The sequence below is a fragment of the Magnolia sinica genome, chromosome 18 (genome assembly GCF_029962835.1).
Source record: "Magnolia sinica isolate HGM2019 chromosome 18, MsV1, whole genome shotgun sequence".
Taxonomy (NCBI): Eukaryota; Viridiplantae; Streptophyta; class Magnoliopsida; order Magnoliales; family Magnoliaceae; genus Magnolia; species Magnolia sinica.
Window position 1 is genome coordinate 24,899,118 of NC_080590.1, and position 21,603 is coordinate 24,920,720.

Below are 21,603 nucleotides of genomic sequence, written 5' to 3' on the forward strand. Positions count from 1 at the left end.
CAGCATGACTTAAAGCGCGTCAACCGCTCTTTTACGGAAAGCCATGATCTTTTTTCATGTATGACGAAAATGACCCTACGTATTAGTGGCAATGGTAACGGAGTCCGTTGTATGACGGAATTATAAAGGGGAAATGATCACGTACGTTACGACGTATGGTACTGACCATAACTATGAGATATGTGGGGCCCAGAGAGATGTTTGAGATTCATCCAATCCGTTAATTAGATGTTAAACTCCATGATAGATTAAAATGAAAAATATGTACTGATACATCATTGAGGTGGGCCGAAACAAATGGAACAATTGGGACTACCATAGAAACTTTCAGTTGAAATTTGGTATCCGCAGAGTTGTTTATATGACATCTAACCCTTTCATCAGTTTCGTCCCAATATTTTGAAGGGATACATACATTCGTATATTCAGGTGATCCACACCATGGGAATACATGAGTTTAAGGTGGATTGTACATTTCTCCCTGGGGTGTCTCGATTGAGTCTTGGATAGGATAAATCGGCGCGTACCGTTAACAGGAGAATGCACGCAAGATGCACGGTTCCGATTCCATAGAAAAATCATAGGTGGGCCCCAAAGAGCTCGACGGAGGGTATTTTCGATACTTTCGAACGTCTGGTTGAAGTGTCAGATGGAAAGAAGGGAGAAATGGTGGGAACGCCAACGGCCAATGGAATTTATCCACGATAACTAAGACGTAGATGCACTCGCGCCAGCGCCTTTAACAGGGACGCGGATTACGTAGTAACGCTACCACCACCGACTCCGTGGTATCAGTACTCTTTGGGGTCCACCGTGATGTCTGTGTTTTATCCACACCGTCCATCCGTTTTCCAGTTCATTTTAGGCCATGATTCCAAAATTGAAACATGTCCAAGTCCACACAACAAGAAACAGTAAGGAATGAACGCTTACCGTTGAAAACTTCTTGGGGCCCGGATGGTAAGCAGACCGGTTGGCCGTCCATATTAAATATGTGGAAGCGTACGTGCAAGATCTAACCCGTCACCAAGAGTCTGATTATGTGGATGCCCTTGTTCAAAATCCAACCTGTCTGCTCAGTGCTCACCATACGGCCCATATGTACAAAATGGACGGTTCAAAGGAATCCACAGAGGGCCAAAGGCATTCGTGGCGACTCATCTACACTTTGTGGCCGACATGGACGGTGGATTGTTCTCGCACGTGTATAAGACTCTTCACGTACGGACAGTAATTTAGACAAAGTGCACTAACGCGTGTGCACTTCCCATTGCTGAGGTTTACTTTTGGCAGCTAGGGGGAAAGAAGGCAGAAATAACTAGGAATTGGCGTGGCAGTTAGACCTGTCGTTCCGTACAAGACCCGCCAGCCCCGATGGACCTAACCAGATTTTGACGGATCTGGGTCCAATTTTTAGACTCATGAAGGAATTGGGTCGAACGGATCAGGTTCGGATCTTCCCTCCTAGGACCCGGTTTAATTTGGGTCTAGATAGGTCCAGGTCGGGTCCATCAACTTGGACATGGATGAAATGGGTCCGGTCGGGTCTGATATGAGATTACGCATGTGTCAAAGTGACATATGTCTGCAATCTAATCCATCCAATGAGTGGACCCATCCATGTAAATATCCTTGATTGACTCAAACCTAACTGGAAACCTGTATTTAAAATCTGATGGATACCTGATGGATTCAAAACCAAGACCCGATGCCTACTCGACGGTGATATGTGTGCCCGACCATGATGTATGTGTTTTATCCACTCCATCCATCCACTTTTCCAGGTCATTTTAAGGCATGAGACCAAAAATGAACCAGATCAAAATCTTATGTGGACCACACCCAAGGAAACAGTCGTGATTGAGCTCCCACCATTAAACCTTTTAGGGGCCACAAAAGTTTTGGATGAATTGATATTTGTGTTTTCCATTCATCCAGGTCTGTGTGACCTAATCAACAGGTTGGATGGCAAATAAACGCTACAGTGGGCCTTAGGGAACTTTTAACGGTGGGTGGGGCTCACAGAGCACTGTACAGTAGCCACCTCCCTACTGGCTGCCGGCGTATGGATTCTGTAGGACCCGACTTGTTGACATCCCAGTGACAGTCTTCCATATGGACAGTGAGGAGGGGGCGGCATATCCACATGCAGGTGACAATGTGGCACACGTGTGAAAGGTTAGCAATCTCCATAGTGTGGCCCACCCTAATTAAATATTTTTGAAAAACTTTGATACTCCAGCGGAATGCGGATGATAGGATGGGCACAAAATTAATTAATTGCAAACGTGCTATGCAAGCTAAGCCAAATTAAACTGTCCAAATTATGAACAAAAGGTTAGAAACTATATTTCATTATCCTGATTGGTAGGCATTCATTAACTCTCTTTACATCTTAGGGGCGTTTGGCGCATAGTACTAGATGGGCTTAGGTGGGATGGATTGCATCTAGTTCGGGCCAATTTCACACCATATTTGGGAAGAATAGAAAAGTTTGGAATTAGATTAGATGGAATTGTACCGGGTCTTGTGCCAATTTCACTCAATGTTAGCAAGTTGTGTAGGTCCCACCATAATGTGTGGGCTATATCCACACCGTCCACCCATTTTTCGAGATCATTTTAGAGCATGGGCCAAAAAATCAAGTAGATCTAAAGCTCAAGTGGAACCTACTATAGAAAGCAACGGGGATTGAATACTTACCGTTGAAAACTTCTTTGGTGCCACATAAGTTTTGGATCTGCCTCACTTTTAGGCTCATGCCATAAAATGAGGTTACAAAACAAATGAACAATTTAGATATAACACATGTGTGTTATTCTCAATAATTTCAAATGATGGTGGGTATACCCATTCAATGTACCACCGTATTGCAAACAAAGCATGGAATTAAGCTTATCCCATGGTAACTGGGAACAATCCCTGCCATTGGTAATAATTATATTTTTTGAATCCCATCCCACCTAATCCTTCCCAATGCCATGCCCCAAACACGCCCTTAAGGACTAAAAAGGAAATCGAATTGCGTGCTAAGTTACTCAGTATGCTCTCACTGTACGAGTAAACTCAGTTAGTCCACCGTTTATGAATGTGGTTTATCCACGCAGTCCATCCATTTTTCCATGTCATTTAAGGGGTTAAGCCCAAAACTTAAGCATATCCAAAGGTCAAGTGGATCATACCACAGGAAGGCGTGGGATTAATGATTTCCACCGTTGAAACCTATTCATAATATTATACATGCATGGATGAAGGGAAAACACAAACATAAGTAGAGCTATACATCGAGCCAGGTCGAGTTGAGGTGGGCCAAGATTGGCTTGACTTGTCCGTGTTCTCCTTGAGTTTGAGCTTAGCCTCGAGCTTACCATTTGAGTTTGGCTTGTTTGTCAAACCTTTCGAGTCGAGCTATTGGATCAAGTCGAGGCGAGCTTATTTCGAATCGAGTCAAGCCTGCTCCCAACCTAACCCAACACTTAACCTGCACCCAACTTAACCCAACAACCCAACCCAACCCACACCTGACCCAACCCACACCCGATTCAAGCCAGCCACCTTACCCAACTCCCAAATCAAATATTCAATTAATTATTTAATTTTATATATATATATATATATATATATATATATATATATATATTAGATAAAACTATAAAGGTACCTTGTTGTTGGTGGAGAGAGAGAGAGAGAGAGAGAGAGAGAGACTGTGGGGCTCAGGCGCGACGAGTTGCGTAAGGAAGGGAAACGGTAAGCAAGGAATGGATAGGTAGGGTAGGATTTAAGTTTTAACTTTTATATATATATAAGCTCGAGCCAAGCCAAGTTCAAGTCAAGTCGAGTCAAGATTCACTATGATCGAACTCAGCTCGTTTTCAAAGCGAGCGGACTTACATGAGGCTTAGCTCGCCTCAAGTCGTTGTTCAAGCCGAGCTAGATCGAGCCGAGTCAAGCTTGGCTCATATACAGACCTAAATATAACCTTAATCGAAAACTCCTATGGCCACCAAGAATTTTTTAACGATAGGTGTTTGACTCACACTGTTCCTGTAGCGTGGTCCATTTGAGCAATGGAAATACTTTATTTTTTGGGCTCAAGCCTAAAATTATATGGTACAATGGATGTATAAATCATGGTAAACCTCACAGAGTTTACTCACTATGCAATCAGCTTCCGCTAAAAAGTAAGCCGTTTTACTTCTCGGATGGGCTAGTTTTTTTTGAGACGATGCTGACCGTCTGATTTTGGACATCTGACCTTCCTATTTGATGGTTGCCAAGTGGATGTTCAGGAATGTCCAATGAGTTTTAGGAGACTGATCCATCAGTAATCAGTGGATGGGATGTGCCCCTCGCTCAGTTCAGGGTGCGTAGTGTTAAAAAATACAGGTGCACTCTAATAAAGTTATTCAACTGCTTCTCTGTGAGATGTTAATGTTTTATCTATACCATCCAAACAATGCATTAAGTGAAACCCCACCATGATAGTATTGAGGTATGTTTAATTATCATGCGGCCACGAGTGCAAGATCAAGTCCAGTCATTTGACATGGACCACTATGAAGAACCCCTCCCACAAAATCAGGCCTGCCCACTCATTTGGTGGGTCCCATGTATGAGGGAAATGGATGGTTATTAAAAGCGCCGCCCCAAGTCCATATTCAGGTCTCTGAGTTTCCCTAAGCATGGAAGGCCGTTCATGTGCTCGCATAGCACACAACTACCAGATACAGCACATTCGTCAGAGGGACCTGGCACACAAACCAGATCGCTCCACTAGTCAGGTGGGCCACAGATCATGAAATAAACACACAGCTAAATGGCTAAAGATCACCCACACCTGTTTCTAACATCCTGACCCACCTCATAAATGAAACGGCTTGATTTTTTAATGATAACATCTTGGCCATAGGACCCACCTAACAGGCGTGTGGGGTTAGTAGCAATGCCCTTCAGCTCTTCCACCGCTCTGCAGATTTTCATGTTAGAAGGAAAAAGTATGGTGTGTTTGACTTCACGTTTGGCTCCACCAAAACTTGTATCATAATCGCAGAAAAATGGAAAACAGCCATTCTCCAGTTCCTCCTCTCTTCTTGTTTCGTCAAACGGCTCGAAACAAAACAGATACAGACAGGATATTCAACCATGTTAGAAGAAAATGTTGAAAATATGCTTGATACTTTAGGAGAATCATAAGGCGTAAAACCCAAATGGTGATGGTTGGGGTCATCAGCCCCCCTCGTTCAAATGTTGATAACCAGTACCCTACAACTAAGGGTGGCAGTGGGTTGGGTTCAGGTCAGCCCAACCCCAACCCATTTACTAAATAGGCCAAGAACTTTGGCACATGCCCAAAGTGCAACCCATTACCTTGTGGCCCAGCCTGACCCAATTAATGGATACATACTAGCATAAATCATATCCAAATGTCTCTACCTCTATTAGTTTGTTTCATGTTTTCAGGCCGGTCAAGTTGGTTCACCTGGCCCCGCCAGCCCACCCATAACCTATATGGGTGGTGTGGGTTCAACCAAATCCTGAGTAGTGTTCGGTGTATCACTATAGTTATATGTTTCAGTGACTGGGGATACAAAAACATGCATCAGCATCGCTGATATTATCACGAACACTCGAAAAAATATGACTGAGGGAAGCATTCAGGAAACATTGGGAAAAAGGTCAAAATTTTCAAAGAAACTCTAGAGATGGTAAAATAACCGTTTACACACTTGGAATCAAAACATTTCTAAACCATGTGTAGTCAAAAAATAATAGTACAATTGTATCCACATGAGTTGAATTCTATCATTCAAATACAATACAATGCAAGTAACAAAACATGCATTCTCCATTTGAGAGGTAAAAATGGAGGTAATTAGGATTCCCCTATTCACCTACTCAAATGTTGATTCATTCCCCCATAAATCCGTGTTAATGCATGAAAATCACGCACACATGGCAATCCGTGCTAACATTTGAGAGAGAGAGGGAGAGAGAGGGAGAGAGGGGAAAGAAGAAAATAATCAAAAGTTTCGATGGATCTATTGTCACCCGTAAGTTCCAGCTTTGAGTTGAGATTTCTCCACCAAATCTAAGCTTTGATTCAACAAAAATAAAAGAAGTGGTTGAAATCACTCAAGGAACAAAATCCCCCCAAAAAATCCTGCAAAAAATGATGATTTTTCGATTTTTGGGATATTTCCCAATTGTGTAGCAAATTTCCAGCGCTTTCTGGAAGTATCCCTGATGTCTGCCATCTTGTGGCTGGTATAACTGCTACCAGGGGACTTCCATACTGTCCAAAGATCAAAATATCGTTGGTACACCAAATATTTCCATTAATATCAAAATTATTGGTGATATTCGAAATTTTCTATATTACAAGGGTTACAGTCAAAAAATCAAAATATCGGTGGTAAACCAAGTACCGCCAATAATATCAAAATTATTGGCAATATCTAGAATTTTCTATACTACTTAGGGTTTCAGTATCGCTGGCCTAGAGATACCCAATCACATCAACGATATTATTGATAATATCATTGATATTTGGAACACCGAACCTGACCCATTTATTTTACTGGGCCACATTTTCTAGCTCGAGCCTGATCCACTACACCATCCTTATCGACAACTTAATTAATATTTCATACCGACTTAAAGTCGACCGAAGCCAACAACCCTTTAGCCCATAATACAACATTTCTACAAGCACATAAGATGACCTTGTCCCCCCACTTAGAAATAATATGGAAGGTCTGATTATAAAGCTTCCAAATTGCCCAAAGAAGCTACTCAGCTAACTCCCACAGAGACCTCTTGCCCCTGCAAACCATTCTACACTCAAAGAACTCCCCAATCAATCATAGCATCACCCAGGCCAAACCAAAGAGATTGAAAAACCCCCACCTCAAACACCATTGAGGCCTACCAATGCATAAACAAGTCATCCATGAATTCTGCTTCACAAGGGCACAAGATGCAAACATTGATAATAACTATTTCCTCTTCTTGGATGGTTCACAATAAAAGACTTGTTCCACCCATGGTGTGCCGTAAAGGCCGCTACGGGTCCGTAAAGGCCGTTACATAAAGGTAACGGTGGCAACCGTTGCACATTATGGGGTTGCTAAGGCCGTAACAGCCGTTACAGAAAAAAATGACCCGTAAAGGTCATTGAAGCCCCATAACAGCCCGTTACACCCCCCGTAAAGGCCATAACGGTCCATTATGGGGCGAATATATGTTTTTTGAATTTTTTTCAATAATAAATAAATAATTAAAAATTTTGACCGTAATGGCCGTTACGACCCCGTAACAGTCGTTACACTCCGTATCGTAAAAGTAACAGTGGTGGCCGTTACGGCCACCGTTACCGTTACGGAATACCTTGGCAAGGTGTTCCATATCCGTTACGATACGCCCGTAAAGGCCGATACGTATTGGTAATGGCCATGACCATTATGCGATACGGGGGTGAAACAGGGTGGTTAGTTTCTTGGGATTGTATTGGCAGTTAGTGGTTGTAAAGGCCGTTACGAGGCACAACGACCGTTACCCTCGTAATGGTCGAAAAACCACCACTTTTTATATATTTAAATTCACTTTTCTCCTCAATTTTTTCACTCTACTCATTCCAAGAACTCTCTTAGATAATTTTACAACAAATTTTGACTACTCTTATTATAGTTTTTAAGATTAAAACCGTAGATTAAAGTAATTTGAGAGAATAGAAGCTTTGAGGTTTTTTTTTTTTTTCAAAAAATTGAAAAAGTAGCATTTATAACTTTTTAATGATTTCTAGTTCTAATGCTTGATTGTGATGTGTAAACATTAGAGACATATAATCATGTTCACAAATTCATTAAACAACCTGATACAACACTCTCACCAACGAGTGGACTGTTACACTACCATAAACATGTTCAAAACAAAAAATGAATACATATTTGGAATATTTACATTATTTTGAATTTTTTACATATTTTTTCGGATTTTTTTCGAACAAAAGAAAATTTTCAACCATTACAATGGTCATAAAGGTCATTACGTCCCCGTATTGGCCGTTACGGCCGATTCCCGTATCGGTAATGGCGGTGGCCGTTACAGCCACCGTAACCAATATGGGATACCTTGCAATCACCTTAATGACCATTACGATATGAGTCAATGCAACCTTTTAGTAATGCCCTAGCAACAACAAATGGAAATCTAATTCATCCATAAGTGTCATACGAATGTGTCCATATTTGAACCAATTACACCAAACTCTATAGACTATTGGAATCTAAGCTAATTCTCCTTATCAAAACTCCAAACATCCAAACCCACAAGTATAACACTTCAAGAGCCAACTCGAGCAAAATTGTGCCCACAACTCAAATATCTATTCGGGCTCACATGATCCCGACTCAACAAAAATTCCATGACTTTCCTTATTATCCGCTACCGTATCTACATGTGCTGCAATCTATCAAATACTATCACAAGCAAAAGACTCAAAACTAACTAATTCTTGCAGTGAATTTTAGGATGTAACTTCTTAGAATTAATTCACCAATTCATGAATAATCTTCCGATGAGGAAAGCTACTATGCTACATTGGCGTGTGTGGACCAACACATCTATTTAACACATACTGCTTGTGTACAGTAATTGAGGCAGTCAATTTGTTGGGCCATCATGTGGATGCGCCGTGTCCCAAAACGCGGTCTGTGATGAGCTGCCCAATCGTTATGATATCTGAACTACAGCCCATATATACAGTGGCCGATTGGATCAACATTCCGAATCAAAATCCATTCTCAGAAACAAGCATAGATAGACGGCCACAATAACATTTCTCAATTTCCAATTCAATATCAAACCAACAGAATCAAAATGCTAGAATTCAAAATCCAACCGCAGACACAGCATCAAAATGTCAAGAATCCAAAACTATCCGATGCTGGAAGAAACACAATTCAACTAAAAATAAAAATAAAATAAAAAAAAGAAGCGAAATTACTCTCTCTGCGCATCTAAGTCCTCCTACGGTCACCGCCGATGGGCCTCGAGTAAGGTGGGCCGGCCATCGGCAGGGGATCGGCCTGCTTGACTACGCCGGGGAGATCAGCCATGCCGAGCGCGGCGAGCATGTCGATCGTCTCCTTGTCGACCTCGATGACGTCGGTTTTGATGGCCGATTCGTCGGGGACGAAATCCATCCGTCGCTCGCGCTCTTCCTCCTGGAGCTTGAGTGAGATGCCGCGGACTGGGCCACGCTGGATCCGCTTCATCAGGTGCGTTGAGAAGCCTGCGATCTTGTTGCGGAGGCGCTTGGATGGGATAATGGCCACCTCTTCCAAGATCTTCTTGTTGGTGTGGAAGTCCAGTGTCATGCGGGAGTAGTATCGTTCGATGACCACGCGGGATGATTTCTTCACGGTTTTGGTGCGAACGCGCCCCATCTTGCTGGTTTCGGTGGTCTCGCAGCACGGCGGTGGGAGGAATTAGAAAAGAGAGACGATGGGATTAGGGTTTTTGGGTTGGGGCGTGGAAAGGCAGGAGTCAGGGTTTTTAAAACGAGGTTTTCTATTCCTACGCGTACGACGTACCCTTCTCTACACGCATCGCACGTGCCAACCTGGTACGTGTTGCCGGGGATATATGACCTGTTACGGCCAATGGCGTGGGTCACGTGGCCCGAACTGCTGCGTTGCCGGGGAGCGGATTTCCTGCTAAAGCCATGAACTTCCTCCGCAAGGATTCTGGGTAGGGCAAAGAGAAATCCAACCTGTCCATCCGTTTTTCTAGATCATTTTAGGACATGAGACCAAAAATAAGGTGGATCGCATACTCAAATGTGACACACGAGAGGAAATAGTGGAGATTTACTGACCACCGTAAACGTTTATATAGCCACAAAGTTTTGTATCGGTCAAAGTTTTTTGTGTTTTCACTTCAACTAAGTGAAAATGACCATATAAACGGTTTCGATGGCATATAAACATGAAGGTGGAACCTAGGAACTTTTCAACGGTAAGCATTTCTTTCCCACTGTTTCATCTTATATGCCCACATGAGTTTTGTATCCTCCTCATTTTTAGCCGAACGGATAAAATGATCTCGAAAAATAGATGGACAGATTGGATTTCTCATAAACATTACCGTGGACCCCACCTTGCATCGCATGCCTGTGACTCCCGGTAGAGAGAGGTCCGTGACAAATTCACTGCATCTGTTCTGCAAAACTACAGTAGAACAGGAATCTAAAAATCCAGGAGATCTAAAACTCATATAAACACCTGGGTTTGACAGAAGTTTTGTATCAGGATTATATTTGTGAACACAATCTATCCGAGTGATGATAGCCCCATGAACGGTTTGGATATAAACATCGTGATCGGCTTCAGGAAAGTTTCAACAGTGAAATTTTTGTTTTCACCGTTACATTTGTTGTAGCCCACCCTAGCTTCGGATCTGCCCGAATTTTAGACTCCTGTCAGATGAACCGATTGGCTTTGTCATGGACGTATGTGGCCCCACAGTCCTGGGTACCACCACGCCTGTCCCAATCTAGCACAGGCTGGGGCCAACGTGGTGTATAGGTTTATCCACACCGGTTATCCATTTTTAATATTATTTAAAGGTAAAAAAACAAAAAAATAGGCATATCCAAGTTTCAAGTGGACCATACAACGGAGGATTCTGCCTTTGAAAATTTCGCAGGGTCACAAAAGTTTTAGATCAAGCTGATATTTATCTTTTCCCTTTGTCTAGGTTTATGTGACCTTATGATAAGGTTGGATAGGAAATGAACATTGTGGTGGGGCCCAGCAAGGCTTCAACGGTGGGCATCATTATCTCTACTATTTCCTGTGTGGTGTGACGGATAAAACTCATTTTTGAGCTCATGCCCTGAAATGATACCGCAAACTTAGACCGACATTTGTCGATAAAACCCATATATCAGGGTGGGTAGGTGGGTGCAGCCTGACTATAGGGCCTACCTTGATGCATGTTTGTATAACTGCGCCATCAGTTTTGCCAGCTGATCTTACGACGCGGTACCAAAAATGCAGAAGATACAAATCTCAAGTGGACAACATAGTAGGAATTGAATTCCTACCGTTAAAAATTTATTGGGGAATTTAGACCCAGTGCTTATTTGTGTTTTCTTTTTATTCAGGCCTTTGTGACCTTATCAACAGGTTAGATGGCAAGTAAACATTACGGTGGGCTTAGGAAGCTTTTAATAGTGGGCATTTAAAAACCACAGTTTGGGGTGGTGTGGTCCATTTGATCTGCTTCATTTTTTAGCACCAAACCTTAAAATGAGCTAGCAAAACGGGATGGATGGCATGCATATACTACACATACATCAAGGTGAGCCCACGGTCATGGCCGCACCCACTTGGTGGATTTGGGTCGCACCTAATCCACCTTCCAATCGGATTGGCTGCCCAGAGGCTTTCAGGCTTGGACCGTTTTAGGATGGGCTCAGGCTGAAATGGTAGGCCTGAGGCCTAGACCAGGCCTCAAATTTAATCCTGTTCATTAATTGGACTGAGTTTGGCTGTATCTAAGAGACCATTAGCCCACTCTAACCTAGCCTGGCTTGTTTAAGGTTTCAAGCGCATTTGCCAATATCATGCACGAAAGAGGTCGGAATCTTATACAATGGTAGACTTACCCCTAAGAAGAGGGACATCGATTCCAGATGGCCAGGTCCCAGCTCGGGCTAGACCCAGACCATGCACAATAATCAGAGCATTCAGGCAACCTGCGACCTATGATCAATGTTTGTGCACAACCCTAAGTCATATCCTGTAGATTTGAGTCGGCTTAATTCGAGATTTGTACCATTGCGACTGCACCGTCGCCGCGATTCCAACGTCGTGTCTTACATACCGATCCGATGCCCTAGCAGAGAGATGCGGGCCGGCGTTCAATTCGAAGAAAACGCCGTGCGTTTGCAATTCCAAGAGAACATGTCCCATCAATCAATCAATCACTCAAATTAATCAATCAATCAATGCTTTCTTTCTCCTCAAGTCAAGCAACCCCAAAGTCAACTCTTTCTCACCCACTCCCTTACACACCCATGCTAGTCAAGTACACCATCACATCACATCCATCAACCATCACTCCTTTTATAACAACCCCCTCTCTCTCTATTTTCTACAACACATTTTCCCAAGCACCAAAATGAGCTCACGTCCAAGCTTCTCATGGAGAGAAAAGTGATTTTGGTGGCCACCTTCCCATCCCAAAAACCTTCATCCTAACCATCAATTTCTCATCTTCCACCATCAAAGAGGAACACAAGGAGATCGGCGTTCCAACGGACCGAGAAGATCGAACGATGGGTGCTTATTAGGCTAGATTTTTCATGTTTTGATGAAGGGCCAAGTGAGGCCTACCGATTGATGGTATAGATCTCACTTTGACCTTAGGTGTGGCCAATGGCCCACCTTGATCCTCATGATCATTCCATGATGGGGCCATTCTCCATGGACCCCATCATGATGTTTATTCTCCTTGCATGAATAGGATCATCTAGACCTTCCATTTTGGTGGAGAAGGAATCTCCACCGTTGATCTTTGATTTGATGGGCCCATGTGTTATGGGACCCATTTGATGTATGATTGATTGCTAAGGAGGGCCCATAATGTCGAGGTCCCTCCATCACACGTGTGTGTCTCTCTCTCTCTCTCTCTCTCTCTCTCTCTCTCTTTAATGTGATGAAATGGCCTGTGGCCCACCCGGATGGACCCCACCATATGGCATGTATTTTATCCAAGTCACTTATAGGTGGGGCCCACTTTATAAGTGTTATATCCACACCAATCATCATTTGGTGGCCCACCTGAGCAAGGCCCACCTTAAATGCATGTGCTATGGCAAAGCCGTCCAGCGTCCAGAGATGCTGGACATGAAATGGAAACCAAAAATATTGGCTTGGTTCAAGTCTTGGAGTGGGTCGCCCCCACCTTAATGTATAAGTTTAATCCACGCCGTCCATCTCATTCCCTAGCTCATTTTAGGCGTTGAGCTGAAAAATGGAGTCAATCTGATATTCTGGCGGGCCATAGTGTTGAAAACAATGGTTTTTACCATTAAAATCCACCATGATGTTTTTTTCTGCCAAAACACATTGCATATTGGGCTTGTTTGATCGGTCTTAAGTCTTGGAATCTAGTGGTTGGGCTAGATTCACCTGATGCGGGGCCCTGTGTACGAAAACCATAAAATAACTAGTTTTTTTTATTAAAAAAATATAACAAAGAAGCAGCATGCGTTGCTGATGCTACAACAGGTGCTGCGTTGGCGTGGAAAAAGGCTGGGACGTTGGGTCCTAACCGTGGGCCCCACCATGATGTGTGTAGAGCATCTACACCATGCATTTTGTCAGGGCCCCTTATGGAAGTGGACCCTTTGAAAATCAGCCATATATGGCTCTCAGGTGGCCCACACGGAAGGAAATAGTGGTGATTGACGTTTGCCATTAAGACCCTTTTTGGGTTATAGAAGTTTTGGGTCAATATGAAATCTGTTTTTACTCCCATCCAGGTTAGCGTGACCTTATCAACAGGTTGGACGGCATATAAATATTACGGTGGACCCCATGTGGGACCCACCTGATTTGGAATCGGATTGGTTGGAGTATGTTTACAGCAGCTAATATAGCTGTTGTACTAACGTTAGCAGGTGGAGCCCGGTGATCCAAGCCGTCCATGTGGACTCCACCATGAGCTAGATGTTGTATTCACGCCGTCCAAACATCTCAGTGATGTTTTCATTTTATTTTATTTTATTTTATTTCTCATGGCATTAGAGGGAGTATGGAATAGATCTAAATTTCACGTGGGACCTACCACGTGTACGTGGTATACTAGCAAGATTTATGGGTTTTGGATGAACGGTGGGGCCCATCAATAAGGTATGTATTATATCTGCACCATCCATCTGTAGCTCGTGGGCCCACCCCACACGTGTGACATGTGTGGGTGGGACCCGCCTTGCTGTATGTGTTTTATTCATGAAGTCCATCTAGGTGGACCACGCAGCAACATAGCTGTTGTAGTTAACGTCAGTAAGTTCTGTGGGCCAATCATGATCAGGTATGTGTTGTACTCAAACCGTCCATCCATCTGTAGCTCGTGGGCCCACCCCACACGTGTGACATGTGTGGGTGGGACCCGCCTTGCTGTATATACTTTATGTCCACAACGTCCAACTGGACGGGTAGTGTACAACCACTACAATATATGTATTTCATCCTTGTCGCCCGTCCATTTATGGACGTGTGGGGCCCACCCTACATGTGTGGCACGTGTGGGATGGGGCCCACCGTGATGTATGTAATCTATATACCGTCCATTTGCCCTCGGACGGTGGGGCCCCCTATTGTGTATATGTTTAATACATGCCGTCCACCAACATGTTGGGCGCACCATGATGAATGTGTTTCAACCATGTCGTCCATCTGATTCTTTTGGGGTGTGGTCCACCTTAATGTATGCATTGTGCATCAGCACTGCCCATCAGGACGTGCAGTGGGACACGCCATGATGTACGTATTGAATATCTATGTCGTACTTTTGATGAGGCACATTGTGATGTATTTGGGGCCCATGGGTTAAGGCCCATTGTGATGTACTCAAGGCCCGTTATTGAGGCCCACTGTGATGTATTTGGGGCCCATGGGTTGAGGCCCACTGTGATGTATTTGGGGCCCATGGGTTGAGACCCATTGTGATGTATTTGGGGCCCATTGAGGCCTACCGTGATGTGTATGAGGCCTGTTGTTGAGGCCCACCGTGATGGGTATGAGGACCATATGATGAGGCCCATTTTGGTGTATTCTAAGGCCCATGGGTCGAGGCCCAATGGGATGTATACAAGATCTATTTCATTTTGTAATCCCACCATAGGTTATGTAATGATATTTATGGCGGGTCATGCCTTGGGAGCAATGTTGGTTTGACGTCCACATTGTAAGAATAATGTTGGTTAAATGTCCGCATTATAACTCTCCCTAGGGCCCATTGATAGGCCCATACTTGTTGTGTGTAGGCCATCAAGGCCCATCTTCGTTGTGAGGATAGTTCATCACCATATAAAATGCTTAGTATAACTCCATGATTCATGCCCATATGCATCATATGTATGCCTGATATGAGGAATGTTTGATCATAGCATACGCCATTGGGCAGACTATTTACGGGACTCCTTATGAGACGGAGTGCCCACATTATCGCGCCGTATGCGCAGGATTGCTGCATGACTAGATAGTGTGACTCATGCATCTCACATATATGTGACTTGATCATTGTACGCCCTAGCGACATCAGGGCCATGGCCTCCACAGACACATCGTGGATGGCCAGATGGGACACCGAAAATGCTTGGTTCTAGCACTGTGGGCACGTAGGATGTCCTTGGGTAAAAATCTCAGAACCTCCTTGGTACTAGGAGATGCTCCAATGTCTAGACCGAGTAGAATATGAGCGTCGTTGTATATATCATGAGATCATGTGTCCCACTGTGTCGTGGTCAGTTGGAAGGCGGTGTGGCCTTATCCGCCCCAGTGAGGAGGCTATAAGCGAGGCTGAGTATGACCAGCTCATAAATAGGTCCGCTATCTACGAGCTGGGCCCGATATTGGCAGGCGGATAGTGATGTCTCTTTCACTCACTGGGCTGTGCAGCTAGGGAGGAGGCAGTCGGAGTGGATTGTAATAGACCGGTGATTTCCCAGAGAGCAACCGTCGATATGTGGACCTATTGAGCGGGAATTACAAATCCATTTATTCATTTATTTACTATCCACTCGGTGGTGGTGCGTAACTATTTATTACGTGTACCTTCGCATGACCAAGATTTTGGTTGGGCACGCGACTAACCCGAGATCGGGAGTTTACCACATTGAGTCGGATTATCCAAAATTAGGTATGGGTGGTTTGGATAGAAGTCCCTTGTGGTGAACCTCGTAGCTTGCGATACTTCGTACTATCATCCCGACTTCACATTCCAGCATGGTCATTTCATTCGCACCGCATATCACATTGCATCCACAGTATTTAGTATTTTGGATTACTATGTTTTTGCATTTATATGGCCTAGATGAGGTTGATGGTATTTGTGGCTCGTCAGGATTTGTATATTGCATTGCATCCCTAACATCTGTTATTATCTTATTATGTTTTGCATCGCATAGCCTTGGTACGACTGATAGCACTCACGGACTTACTAGTATATTTTCGCTTACTCTGATATCGTATGATTCATGATCTTGTCAGTATTTTCGCTTATTCTAATTATGTATGATTTATGGGCTCTATGATATACTTGATACTTATCTTGTGCACACACTTACACCACCCTCTAATCTTTCTATACGCTTATGCATGATAGATGCGTGCAGGTGGTGTTAGGTTGCAGTAGCATTGAGCATGGAGTGTGCAGTGGTCTTCTGGAGCTTTGATTTTGCTATATGTATTTTCCTTTCTGCACTGTATTCAAATGTTTATATTAGTGGATATGTAATGATGATGTTGCCTTTGTGATTTGGGTAAACTTGTGGTTATGCTTATTACGAGATAAAAGTACGATGAAAAATCCTCCTTATAAGATTCCAGGATCCAATATCATGCACGAAAGAGGTCGGAATCTTATACAATGGTAGACTTACCCCTAAGAAGAGGGACATCGATTCCAGATGGCCAGGTCCCAGCTCGGGCTAGACCCAGACCATGCACAATAATCAGAGCATGGTCCTGTTTTGGGTTTGGCCCATCACAAACCCAGCCTGACTCAGGCCTGGGCTCTACTTTGTAGGTTAGGCCTCGCAGAGCTTCACCAGCCCGAACCCAACCTGTACAGCCCTAATCAAATGTGGCCATCTAAGCCAATTGGTTTGGCTTGTGTGGGGCTTGGGCTTGATGAAGTTTAAGTGGTTCAGGTTAGGCCACAGGTAATGGATCTCAGGTTGGTTTCAGGGCTAACTTTTTCGCCCATTTAGTAAATGGGTCCGTCCTAATTTATTACTCCAACCTTGACCTGTGCCTCAACTACAGTGGGTGGTAAGTAACATGCTCCCTCCAAGAAGACAAACATCTGCAAAAATTAGGATGGTTCATTCATCAGGTGGGCCAGTCTTCTAAATGAAAGCAGAACATTGGGAACTTAGACCTTTTTCTTAAGGTACCCACCCTTTTTGTCTTGTGGGTTCACGTGATGAACGAACCAGCCTGGAGATACTCTAAACAGTGTGATGGATTATAATAGGCACTTTGAAATTGCTGAAAATTTTCCACTTGTCATACAAGCAATTCAAAGTTCTAGATTAGACTGATATTTTAATCGACCTTAATATTGTGTATGTCGATTGATGGATGAAGTAGATGTCACACATGTATGACAATTGGCCCATTAAATTTGAATGTTGCATGCTCTTTCTACAACATGTGTTGGGGAGGATTCCTAATCTAGATGAAGATACAAAATATAATGGTTACTTTAATTTAATAATTCTATGATATCCATCAATTAATAGTCAAATAATGAAATATGCACATTTTTTTGTTCATAACTAATATAAACTAAGATAAATAATTTGAACTGTTTAAATCTGATTACTTATATGCCACGATGTAATTTATAACTACCAGCATATTAGCCATCACATTCAACCAGAGTATCCAATTTTTCTCAGCTTATTTTACACTTGAGATTGTAACTGAAGTCCTATACCCTACCTTTGTGGTTTTTGCCTTATGTTGTGGCCCAGCATGCCTTATGTCTGACATGCGGGTCTCTACTCTTGCTTTGGTAGGCTCTCAGGAGTTTCAACACCTAGTCAAGGGTTCTGAGTACCCGTAGGTGGTGAAATTCCACTAAGGCGTGAATGTGTGGGGTACGTGTGCGTGTGTGAAAAAAAAAAAAAATGTGTGACAGCACACCCTCCATCAGGTGTGACACTCTACTTCCACTCGACAAAACCTGGCACATTCGACAACTCGTGTGGAATTTGACACATACAATACAGTGGGCTCCACAAAGATCATGTTTTGTAATGTATTTGGGTAAAACATGTGTGACATACAGTGATCCAAAATCCCCAGATTTTTTTTAAATTTTTATTTATTTAAAGATTTGGAAGGCAACCAAACAGGTAAAGCAGGCAGTCTTACGATCTTATTACCTGAATTGTTTAACAGAAAAGATTGTAACCAATGGAACTAGAAATTAGATTGTATTAGTTTATAGCATAGTAGAAATAGAATAATTGAACTAGAAAATATTATAATTTAGTTATCAATGCAAATCAGTCGTCAACCATCCATTTGAGTGGGTCCTATGTGCAGATGGCCTACACCAAACCAACAATTCGGTGTGGCAATTGACCAGGTTTTGGCTGGGCCAAGCTAGGTCCTTAGGCCCAACTCTAAAGGACCAAAGACTAGAGCTTGAAAAGAAATTGTTGGGCCAGGCTCTGTCCCACCTCAAAATTGATCAAATCCTATTTTAGAAGGTGGGCCACACATGCCTAAAGAAATAGACAGAGAAAAATGAAACTGTCTACATTCAAGATGAATGTGCTGCCCAACTGATGATTAGTACAGACATATGTAGAGTAAAACACATGAACACAAGATCTAAATTACCTGAGCCCAAGGTCGGCTAAAAAATTGATCAGACCATATATGCCAGGCCCACGTCCAACCCCTGCAAAGCCGGACTAGACTCAATGACCCCCAGTTGCCACTCCTACAAACAATCTTAACCATCGTTTTTTCTATTTCCATTTTAACTGTTTAGTAAATGGTGCCATTCCTATTTCTAAGATGGTCCATGGTTTGGTTTCACTCATGTTGGCTTGGGTGGATTCGACCCCTGACTGTGGGGCTCATGGTGATGTATGTGACTTAAAATCCACATTGTCCAACCATTTTGAAAGCTCATTTTAGGGCATGATACCAAAAATGAAACATGCCCAAATCTTAGGTCAACCACATCTGAGGTAACAGTCTTGATTGAATCCCCATCATTAAAAACTTTATAGGGTCCAACTGAATGTTATTTTGACATCCAACCTGTTGATAAGGTCACAAAGACATATATAAAGATACCACACAAATATAGTCTTGATCTAAAGCTTTTGTGACCTACAAGAAGTTTTTAATGGTCAATTACTACTGTTTCATGTACTGTGGTTCATCTGAGGTTTGAATCCGATTCATTTTCTGGATCATGCTATAAATTAGTTTTCAATATGGATTGCCAGCGTGAATGAAATCACATAATTTAAAATGGCCCCACAGTCAGCGTCCACGCACCTTGTGGATCAGGAGATCAATGAAGGCGCTGGGACACGGATTGCGTCCTACCCCAGCCCGTCCCTAACCACGAACGGGTAGTTATGTGGCAGGGCAAAATTGATTTATTTGTTTATCCATACCATCTATTCCTTCTCTTAGATCATTTTAAGGTATGTTCATAAAAATGAAGCAGATTCAATGCTAAACTAGATCACACCAAATAATAAGCTTGATTGCATTAATTGAAGAAAGCATTAAATGCAAGAGTCACCTGTGTGGTGTGGTCCACTTGAGCATCAGATCTGCCTCATTTTTATGAACATGTATTAAAATGAGACAGAGAAGTGATGAATTGTGTGAATAAAGGACGCAGATTGCGTCCTACCCTGCTCGTCTCTGGCCAAGAACGTTCAGTTCTGTGGTCGGGTCCACTGTGATGTATATGTTTTCTCTTTTCTCAGATCAATTTAAGGCATGAGGACAAAATTAAAGTAGATCCAACGATCAAGTGGACCACACCACAGGTGACTCTTTCATTTAATGCAACTTGCATTTCATTCTTAATACAGCCGAGCTTATTGTTTGGTGTGGTCTACTTGAGCGTTGGATCTACCTCATTTTTGTCCAGATTCCTTAAAATGATAAGAGAGAAAGGATGAATGGCGTAGATAAACAGATAAATCACGGTGGGCCAGCGCTCAGAACTGCCCGTTCATAGCTGGAGACGGGCGGGGTAGGACGCAATCCGCGTCCGTGGATAAACAAATAAATCATGCCTCACCCGCCCACAGAAATGCCGTTCGTGGCTCCAGGCGAGCGGCCGGTTACAAGAGGTCACAACTCACATGCCGTGAGTTGAAAGGACGTGAATCATGTGATCAGGCCTGTACCACGTGGTGTGATGTGGCAAGATGTCATTGGTGGGGCCGTATATTCTGTAAGAAATAGCTCGGTCCTTTCTTTAAAGTTTTCAGCTATAGATACGCAACGTATCTCCGACAGCATATGGCTCTACCGTACCAGTCTTTTTAAAGTTTTGGGCCCAGTAGATACTCAGCCTATAGAAGGTTGATATGGTGAGATTTGATTGTTAATCCCGTACTCTGTCAGTGATTGGGTCCGGGCTTTTTTCTTTTTTAAAGGCCTTTTGGTCTATTCTCATAACATGCGGTCCACTATTTAAATCTCGCCACATCATGACCGCATGCCAACTATCCACTTTATTTTCTGGCTTTCAAACAGTGTTACACATGCCCCCTGCATGTTAAGTGGAATTGATGATCCTCGACCCATAGGACATGCACACCATCCTCTGCTTTTTAGTTTTTTGAAGTGGGGCCGTCGGTTCAATAATCCACACCATTGCTTGGTGAAGCCCCCACCATGGATGGACCATGATCAATGTGGACGGTCATTGTGCGTCCATGCTAATGTGGACGGTTGCTGTGTATTTTTCCTTAACCATCCATTTGCAAGCCAACCTGGAGTTTTGATTACTCTAAAGAGATTTTGATACAATGCAATCGTGGAGTTTAGAGCTTCATGTTTCACACTGACCAAGAAATCCTAGCCGTCAATTAGTGAGTTGGGGGCCTGGATGTACATATGTCATTTGTACGGCTGAAGAGTCCCTACCATTTTTTAAATGGTGCAAAACTAGCATAGGAGTCAGCCAATTTGTAAATAAAAATCAAGATCAGATAGCGACATATACCTAAAACATGGTTCGCAAGCAAAGGGTTTCATATCAATGGCCAAGTAAGATTCCAATGGACGGTCCAGGTTTCAAGGTAGGGTAATGGTGGCAGTTGGTATTTGTTTCCTTATTTTCAAGAAAATGTTGTTGGGATACAATAAGATGCATCAACCAGTCTCCACCATTAAAATGCTGCCAACCGTACATTCCCACCGCAGCTGACTTGTCTAATATTCTTGAGCCGAATATTTCCTTATTTAGGTGATTGGTCCTTTGTTTGTAGGGTTGGACATGATTGGGCTCGGTTGCAAATGGACATAATTTAAATTGTTAGGGCCTGTTTGGACGCGCAGATTAGGTGGGAGTGGGTTGTATTAGGGTGAATTGCACGCCTTCCAATGTCAGGGGTGAGTATGACAGTGGATTACATGAAATCCCACTGGATTGCTATATCCATCGGCATATCTCTGTCATGTTTGGACGGGCGGACGAGATTGGATTACATATCCATCGGCCCATCTTTGCCATGTTTGGACAGGCGGACGAGATTGGATTACAAAAGCATAGTGCGTACTTGGACAGTCGGATGGCCTGCAACCAACC

At 43.1% G+C, this 21,603-nt stretch overlaps 1 protein-coding gene across 1 annotated transcript; it reads right to left on the reverse strand.

Annotated features, from left to right (window-relative positions):
• Positions 1 to 8,818: 8,818 nt before the first annotated feature.
• On the reverse strand, positions 8,819 to 9,547 carry LOC131233324 (small ribosomal subunit protein eS17-like). The gene has a single exon (XM_058229995.1). The coding sequence runs from the start codon at positions 9,444 to 9,446 to the stop codon at positions 9,018 to 9,020; it is 429 nt and encodes a 142-aa protein (XP_058085978.1). The 5' UTR covers positions 9,447 to 9,547; the 3' UTR covers positions 8,819 to 9,017.
• Between the last annotated feature and the right edge of the window lie 12,056 nt (positions 9,548 to 21,603).